At 30.9% G+C, this 9,810-nt stretch overlaps 1 protein-coding gene across 2 annotated transcripts; it reads right to left on the reverse strand.

Moving 5' to 3' along the window:
* Window positions 1–7,422: 7,422 nt before the first annotated feature.
* On the reverse strand, window positions 7,423–9,589 carry LOC107433062 (uncharacterized). 2 transcript variants are annotated; one of them, XM_016044303.4, is made up of 3 exons: window positions 9,384–9,589; window positions 8,035–9,190; window positions 7,424–7,922 (listed from the first exon to the last, which is right to left on the reverse strand). In XM_016044303.4, exons 2-3 carry the CDS (start codon window positions 9,169–9,171, stop codon window positions 7,671–7,673), a joined length of 1,389 nt encoding a protein of 462 aa, XP_015899789.3. In that variant the 5' UTR covers window positions 9,172–9,190; window positions 9,384–9,589; the 3' UTR covers window positions 7,424–7,670. The 2 variants fall into 2 exon arrangements, with proteins under 2 accessions (XP_048321831.2, XP_015899789.3); XM_048465874.2 differs by having other exon boundaries at window positions 7,423–7,922; window positions 8,035–9,589.
* Window positions 9,590–9,810: the final 221 nt, after the last annotated feature.

The raw sequence follows: 9,810 nt of genomic DNA on the forward strand, positions 1-9,810 counted from the left end.
AAATTTTGACCAGAATATTTTGAGGGTTTGTAAGAAACAAAATCAACATATACCATAGTAAAATAAGATGCAATGGAAACTGAAATCCTAATAGAATATGTTATGTAAGAATGTTGAAAATAAAATATGTAGTAAAACTGAATCACAATTACAAATATCAAACAACAAACAACAACAATAAAAAAATAAACAATTATTTAGAGTTTAGAATGTTATATTTTGTTGGATCGAGGCACACAAATGCATTGTTTTTGGAGAAGATAAACCTTCTTTTGCACTGGATTGTCTAATGTTCTTTTCTCAAAATATAACGATCTGTCAGGAATCTCATATACAACTAAGAATTCTCACGAGCTCCTTAAAACACTTGTAATACTCATATATATATATATATATATATACCAAAAATATATTTGATAGAAGTAAAATATTTTTAGTAATCTTATAACTTGATAATAAGGAGATATGGATGATTTGAGAGAAGAAGAGAGAGTAATTAATTTTTCAATTTTATGTGTTTCAAAAAGGGAAAGAAAGCTCCTTTTATAAAGCTTAGAGTAAGAACCTATTATTCAATGACTGATTTATGAAAATAAAAAAATAATTTTGTGTAACTTAATAATTAAAAAAACAAATGTTAGAAACAAAATTTTTTAAAGTTAATAAATATATAAACTAACATTTAGAAATTAACTTTCACAAAACAACCAAATATATAATATTATTTTATAGAAATTGATATACTAGTTAAGTCTCAATTTAACTAAACAATTTAGATTTACAGGATGCTTGGATAATAGTAAAGTTGGTGGGAATTTAAAATTTTTTAGGAAAGTAAAATTTTCTTTTGTTTAGATAATTCTTTAAAGGAGGAATTTATAGGTCCCAAAAAAAAATAAATCTCATAATATGGGAAACTGAGATGGAAAGTGACTCCTTCTAAAGAAGTTTCATTATAAAATTCCTAGGAAATTGATTTAATATATTTTTTTAAATACAATTTTACCCTTTTATTTTTAATGCATAAACTTATTTAATTACTTATAATCCTACTTTCTTTTTTTAAGCCGTGCCTTTCTTTTTTTTAAAAAAAAAAAATCTCTGTTCTTTTTCTTTCTTTTTCATCGCTGCAAATAAATTTCGTTAGACTCAACATCACTTTGAGGTAAATTAATTATTTTTTATATTTTAATATTTTTTTATATAATGATGATACTTTTTTTGTTATATTTTTTCTTCTTCATACTAGATGTATATATATATATATTTGGATATCTCATTGATTTTTTATTTGGTTTTTCAAAATTAATTGAAAATTGTTAGTGATCGTACCAAATAATATGTTCATGGTAGAAGAAGCATGTATAGTTAGCTGATATCCAATGTGAACAGCACCTTCTCATTTTTTCCCACTCTTCCACCCCTTTCCCTTTTCCCCACTCTCTCAATGAAAAGAAAAAAAAAAAGAAGTTTTTATTGAGAGCAGAAGAAGCTTCCAACGTGAGCCCATCTCTCCCCCCTCCTTTCTCACTCTCCAAAAAAAGTTTAATAATAATGATAAATAAAGAAGAATTTTTTATTGGTTATTGAATAGCATATAGACATGATATTTATCTCAATGTGGTTTCTTTCATGAGTGATATTTTATGTTTGGTTTTCATTTTTCTTCTTTTGTTTTTTTTTTTTTTTTGGTTTTAATTTGTGTTATTTTTGTTTTCTTATCTTTGCTAGAATTATATATATAACTAAACATATTTTTTTTGTTATGACAATACATTTTAAATATGACAAGATTTATAGTATCGAAGAGAAAAAGAATAATTTTAATGATAAAGGATCTTAGATTTTTATTTGATCTTATTATAATGCTTTATGGTATTATGATTGTACTACTTAAAACCCTTAATATTAAGCATTTTAGGAAATCATCCTTATTATGGCATCCTCCTTCTCGTGTTAACAATTTGTATAAAATGGTATAGGAGAATTATTTGGCATGTAAAGAACAACTTCGCATCAATAGATATACTTTTCAAAAATTATGTTTATATGCTTAGAACAATTGAAAAGGTTTGTGACACTAAAACTGTAAGCGTAGATGAGATAGTTGCTAATAGTATATTAGATGGCATCATACGACTACATAAACGATTACTCAAAAAACCTGAAGCAGTGACTGAAAACTCAACTACAACAAATGGAAGTGGTTGAAGGTATAGATTCATCAAATTATTATTATTATTATTATTATTATTTATTAAAATATGAAGAAATAAACATATTTAAGCTAGTTTGTTCTTTTACTTGTAGAACTACTTAGTGCCCTAGATGGAACATATATCAAATTACATGTGCCTAATGTCGACAAAGATAGGTATCGTAGTAGGAAAAGTGAAATTGCTACAAATGTCTTTGGAGTGTGCTCTCGCAACATGCAATTCATATATATACAACTAGACTGGGAAGGTTCCACTGCAAATTCTTGGATACTTAGAGATGCAATTACTAGGAGAAATGGGTTAAGAGTCCCATATGGTATATTTCTTTAGTAAAATATTTAATAATATTTCAAATATTTTTTTTTTTGTTTTGCTAATAGAATTTGTAAATTTTTTATAGGTTATTATTGTCTTGTTGATGCTAGATATCCAAATAGTGAAGGATTTCTTGCTCCATATAGAGAACAAAAATACTATCTAAATGATTGGAAAGATGGTCATCAACCTACCACCAAAAAGGAGTCTTTCAACATAAAGCATTCAAGTGCTCAAAATGTTATTAAAAGATGTCTTGGGTTGTTGAAGATGCGTTGGGAAATTCTCAGAAATCCAAGTTTTTATCCTGTGAAGATTCAAAGTAGGATTATTATGGCTTGTGCTATTTTACATAATTTTATTAGGCAAGAGATGTCAATTTATCCTTATGAGTCTCAATTAGATGATTTAGAAAGAAAGTGGGTTTAAGTACAAGGTGAGGCTATCGAATTTATAGACTCATCAGATTCAAGTCAAACATTTAAGACAAATTTAGCAATACAAATGTGGAATGAGTAGCGGGGCATGACTCACTAGCATATATTTACTTTATGATTGAAGAATTTGTTGTGTGTCGTATTTTAAATGATATTATTTTGTTGATTTTATATTTAAATATTTTGTGTCATATTTGTATTTGTTTAGGATGGATGCAAATAGTTCAACTTCCAGTTCATGTATGCGATCTAAAAGGGCCAAGACCAATATGACTTAGAATGCTCATCAAGATGCTATACTTGTGGAGTGCTTGGTTGAATTAAGTTTAAATGGGAAATAGAAAGCTGACACTAGATTTAAGAATGGTTATCTTATTGAGCTTGAAAAAAATTCTAAATACAAAATTGCTAGATTATCAAATTAAGGCATACCCACATATATCAAATCATGTGTCAAAACTCTTAAGACACAATGCATGGCTATTTGTAAGATGTTAACACAAGGTAATGGATTTACTTGGTGTGACACAAATGGGTAGTTTCTAAGAAAGCTGGGTTTGACCAATGGCAAATGGTAAAAGTTAGTTATATATTAATTTTTAATTTTCTTTTTATTTATATATTGTAGTCTTATTTAGCAGTGAAAATTTTGTTTATGAAACCTTTTATGTACTATGATTCATTAGTTGATATATATCCAAAAGATCGAGCAGCAGATTCAAGGATCACACAAGAGGAAAAAATCTTCTCAAGAGATGTCATCAAGAGTAAGTGAAATGGTCTTTTCAATTTCTTCTCTTGTTGAAATTTCAAAAGATTACATGAAAGTTGTAGCTATGTCTCTCAACCAAGATTTAGACCCTTTAGAAAATGTGGCTACAATTGTGCATTATATGGAAGAGTTAACTCTTCAAAAGAAATTGGATGTAGCACTGAGTTATTATAAAAGGTCCATTTTATATCAAAATGTTCTTCAATTGTCCAAAAGAGTTGTGTCTCAATATGATTGCCTAAATATTGGTAACTCCATAGGGCTATTAATATCTTATGTTTTATTTTTTCTCATTTTTAAAATTCAATAACTTAAACAACTTTTAATTTACATTTAAGTAGACTCATATATGTTTTTTTATTTTTTTTCTCATCAAACTCATGTATGCTTTAATGGTTTAATCATGAATACATATTATTTTTTAAATTTTTACTTTATTTTAATTATTCATATTGTTGACGTCATATAATTTGCAGCAATATAGTTTTTATTTATTTTTTTTATATTAAAGTATTTGTTATTATTTTTTATTTTGAAATATAATTTATGAGATATCATATTATAGGTTGTAATTAAGATTGATTATAAAAATATTATTTTTATATTTTAGTTGAAAGAAATTATATATTTTAAAATATAATTACAATAAAAAGGAAAAATATGATCTTATATTTACATAATTTTGAGAGTATTTGAATAATTTATATTATTTTAATCCTATCATCCAAACAATGTTAAAGGAAAAAGATGAGAATTATATAGAATTTTTATAATTAATCAAATATTTTAAAAAAAAAAATCCAAAAAAATTTATTTTTCAAAAATTTAATTCCAAAATTTTAATTTTTGAAAATCCGTTTCTTTCGATATTTTTTATTTTACCAAACAGGCCATTGGCCATTAGTGTTCTAGAAAAATCATTTTTCTTATAATATATAACTAATTAATATTAATAATGTTTCAAATCAATTATAGCATGACCCGGCCGCCATTTAAGGACATAGCTGTGCCGAAGATTACCGCAAGGATGCCAGTTCCTAAGCCTATTGAATCACCAATCCGAGAAGTACAGTTAGTATGGGGCTCATGAACCAGATGGCTCTGGATGGGTGTGAGAAGGTTAAAGAATGCCATACGAAAATCCAAATTGCAGACAATCCGATGGATGTCAACAATGGAGGGTATCACATCCTGGGTGGAATTGATGGTCGGCATTGTTTGAGTAGATTCCACGGATTCCGAGGATGCTTGTTGACACGATGATGAATGCACATTGCAATTAGAAAAGATTCTTGAACGTTTTCCCAATAAAATTTGGTCAAAACCACGTCAGTAGAATATTGTTGGGTTCGTGTTGTTCGATCTGCAACTTTTTTTCTTTTTTCTTTTTTTTCCTGAATAATCCAAAATCGAATTTATCAAAACCCAAAAGTAAGAAAGTCCATGGAATAATCATGAGAATTGCTTTAGAGAAACAGAGAAGGGTGTGCGGAGATTAAGCAAGAAAATTTAATTGAGACATAGCAGAGGTGAATCGGAGTTTGTTTGGAAAGCCTTAGGAATAATTTTCTTTTTCTAAGATTCTGTTTGGAAAGCTTTAGGAATAATTTTCTTTTTCTAAGATTCTGTTTGGAAAGCTTTAGGAATAATTTTCTTTTTCTAACTTTCTCGGCCTGTAAGACTGAGGGAAAATTTGTAAAGAAAGGGAAATTTTGTGAAGCTTCATTGAATAAATGGACACGTCAGCTAACTGACTTACCTAAGTGGATTTTGCGAGCTGTCTTTCCTCGTGATGTAATTGGGTGCCCTCAGGAAATCCGTTTGGGCTTTTTATAAATTTCCTTTACTTTTTGTCCCCCCTAAAAAATCGGAGAACGACATAAGAAATTGTTGTGTTTCGGTTAAAGAAATGTGAGAAAAAGAAACTCAAAATTTAGAAATTTTTTGTTTTTTTTTTTTTCACAAGTGAATCCTCTCTTAACAGAATTTAATTTTTGTGCTTTTATTATTATCATTTTTAAATTTTAATTAATTTTAGATAATATATTATTTTAAAATGTTTAATCTTGAAAGTATTATTTAGTATTTACAAGTCTAGATATTTTCTTCTTTTTACAAGTCTATGTGTTATCTTCCACTTTCATTACTTAAGTAATATATTTTAACTCAGGATGTTTAAAAAAGAAGAAAAAGGTGTTACATTTTACCGGTTATTAGTAAATCTTTTTTCTTTTCAATTATTAAATACTATATAGAAACTTTTGTTTTATATATATATATATATATATACAGTCTGTTTATGGTGCGGACGGTCCTCATGCGGACGACAGTATTGGTGACAGTTTTTTATAATATTGGTAATGATTTTCTAAGAAACCGTCGTTAATACTATGAAAAACCATCACTAATACTGCGGTCCTCATGCTGACCGTCCTCACCATAGAATTTTCATATATATATATATATATTAATAGTGGGGCATTTGGATTGGGATGTACTCCAAATATGAAGTAGAGACCTTCTACTATCACCTCTAAATGATATGTGTTACTTTGGATCAAGGAAAAAAGTGTCAAATTTTACTAGTTATTGAACTTTTTTCTTTTCTTTCTTTTTTTTTTTTAAAAAAAAAAAAATTGTTGATTGGTATTGGAATTGAAGGGATCCGAATGTCCTCAAGGACCACAAACCTTTGTAGTTTGTGACATGTCCAATTAACAGGTTTGCATTTGCCCATGTTTCTAGCATGTCTTGACCCGCCTCTTTATTTTGTATTTTTTATTTTTCTTGTTTTTGTGGGCCAATTAGACAATTTCATGGCTTTGCCATGTTGGCGTTTGAACTTCGTCATTGAGTAGGCGGTAGTAGAATCATCAATAACGTGCACTGTCAAATTGTATTTTGCCACTCTTCACATGTTGAAACCTAAAAACATTTCTTGAATATACAAAGTCCACCTTTGAATTGGTCTTTTTAGATAATGTTATATATAGATATTAACTTTTGGTACAGTCAAAAGATATTATAATATATATTCTTATTTTGAATCTGATTGGTAACGTAAAACTTTATTTATTTTTGGGTTGACCAGAACTTTAAGTTTGAGAATTTGGGTTAAATTCCTTTTATGCCCTTTATTTGTCCACTTTTATAACATTTTCTCCATGAAAACTTAGAAAAAAGGAAAGTCATTCATGGAGTCCAACTATTACTATTACTTTAAAATAAGAGTTAGAAAAAAGTGAGTGCATTCAGCAGCTGCCACATGGGAGCCAGTGGGTCCTATACTGCCATGTTGGAAGTATTTTAATGGTGACTGGCTAACCGAGGAACATTTTCATGCCTTTTTCTGACACGTCAGTCAACTGATTAAGGTAGACTACAGGCTGAAGTGGATCTTTTGCTTTGTCGTTTTCTATATTTCTTTCTTTCATTTTCATTTGTTTTACCTGATAATTAGATTGATTTTGTTTAATCGTCTACTAACAGAATTTTTTGTGTTTTCCTTTTTGTTTAATCCGTCTCTCTTTTTTATGTCACAAATTAGAGTTGACTTATTTAAATTTGCAGTTGTTACAGCTTGCAAAGAAATAAAATAAAATAAAACAATGTAAATATTACTTTCAGTAAAATATCATTTTTTGTTTAACCATTAAAATTGACTGGTATACTTTAAAATTAATGAAGTTTTAAAAGAGGAAATGTGTGCTTTTCATACATACAACAAGCTTAACTAGTATAAAAGATCAAAGAGTAAAAAATTCATCATGTTTCTTACCAATCAAAAAATGTAGCTACAAGCTTTTTCCATTGTCTAATATTCATGATCAAAGAGCAAAAGTTCATATCATCTTTCGTACCAGTCAAAAAAATGTACCTACCTGCTTTTTTTTTTCCATTCACTTCGTCGAAAATATGGAATCGAATCTACAAGTTTAATTCTCTTCGGGCATTACAATCATCTGTTCTCACTAATTCTTCAATCTGATCTCTAATTTGTTGCCTGAATTCTTCGCGTATTTGAGATCTTGATGATGAACTTGCATTTTCGAGTCTCCGAATATCTTCAATCTGACCTGGGATAGGAGAGTTCAGAAATACAATGCTCCTTGGATTCTCTGCAAATGCCACATAGTAAGCCATAACAGAAGCATGCAACCAAGCCATTGCAATCCGACCCTGCAAAATCCACCCCCCAAAAGAAATAAATATATATATATATTAAAGTCAAACTCCATTTAATATTTTCCAAGAAAATTTTCTATAAAATTTTTCGAGAAAATAATTTTACCATGTAATACCCAATTAGAAAGGCATAGAGAGAAATCTGAATGACGTAGCTCTTGTGAACTGCAAGTGCCCAAGCTCCACCGGCGATACCGGAAATTGATCCTCCGGCGACCCCACATAGGAAACAGAGCGTCGCGTTGAGATCCGACCCGATTACTTTTTCCAACTGGCTCCCCTTCAACAACTCCAGAGTATCCATGGAAGCCCGAACAATTCCTTTCCTGTGCTCTCCCACATGAACGAAACCCCATCGATTCCCATACGAGACCAGTTTTGAAGCGAAGCCAAAGCAGCAATTAGCACAACAAACGTCGAGCAGTTTCATTGTTTGTGCGAAACCGTAAATGGCCGCGAAAACCGGAACCGAAATCGACCCCATACAGATGCTTCCCATGGAGTCCCGTAGCGTCTCTCGGAGAGCTACGAAAGTATCGAACTCAGTACTATTCTTGAAGCGTTTATAGTTGACCCGTGAGACTGTAACCAGAATTACGTTCTTGATCACTTGCATCGTCCAAAATTGGCAGAGCAAGATTACTGGGACGAACACAAATTCATCGATTCTGGTCCTGGTCGTTGCTATTCCTCCGATTCCGGCGACCAAGAAACAGGAATAAAAAACGCTGGCTAGAATCGCTAGGAAGATTATGCAGTTTTTCTTGGGAGGAGTATGATCAAGAGAATGTGAAAGAACATCAATGGCGTATGCTAATCTGGGAATGACCCGGCAGCCATTTAAGGATATAACTATGCCGGAGATGACCACAAGGATACCAGTTCCAAAGCCTGCCCCATTACCGACGGAGATGATCAGCGATCCGAGGAGTATAGTGGCTATTGGACTCATGAACCAGAAGATTGCTTTCATGGCTTTGAATGGGTTTCTGGAGGTCAAAGATTGCAATAGGAAAGCCGTGATCGCAGAGACTCCGATGGCGGTCAACGATGGAGGGTACCACATAACTGGGTGGAAATGGTGGTCGTCGTTGGAGAAGATGCCGCGGATAGCGAAGAAGCTTGTTAAGACGATGGTGAACACACATTGGAAGTAGAAAATATACTCAAAAATTTTCCCGAGAAAATTTGATCTCCGTGTTGCTTGAATGTTGTTGATATTGGGTTCTTGTTCGATCTGCATAATTTTATTTTATTTTCCTCTGAATAACAAATTAAGTTGAATCGATCAGAACGCGGAAGTTGTAATTGAAAACTGTTTGTAAAGAAAGAAAGAAACTAAGAAGTGGGTGTGTGGAAATAAGCGAGAAAATGCGATTGAGAAAGCAGAGATTCATAGCGCGCGCAGAGAGAAAATTAATGGGAAAGAAAATGGAAATTCGAGAATATCTTTACCTTGACAGAGTTTCCGAAGGAGCAAGTTGCTGTAGTTTTTTGGAGTTGATTATCTGTGGATGGTAGGCTTGTTTGGAAAGCTTTTGGAATAATTTTCTTTTTCAACTTTCTTGGCTAGCAAGAATGAAAAAGATGAGAAGGGAAAATTTTCAGAGTGAAAGAGAAAATTTGTGAAATTGCAGGAATTCCCTCTTAGATTAATTATATACTTGGAAGAAAATTAGTGGGCTGCGTGTTTAAGCCTTTGGGGTTTCTTGCAAACTTGTTTGACAAATCCATATACGTAAGGTCGACACGTCAGCTAACTAACTTACCGCGGTGGATTTTCACACTGTCTTTCCTTGTGATGCAATTGGTCGCTCTCAGGAAATCCGTTTGTGCTTTTTTATAATTATTATTATTATTTTTTTATTTGTTTTAATGAAAA

The sequence above is a fragment of the Ziziphus jujuba genome, chromosome 11 (assembly GCF_031755915.1).
Source record: "Ziziphus jujuba cultivar Dongzao chromosome 11, ASM3175591v1".
NCBI lineage: Eukaryota > Viridiplantae > Streptophyta > Magnoliopsida > Rosales > Rhamnaceae > Ziziphus > Ziziphus jujuba.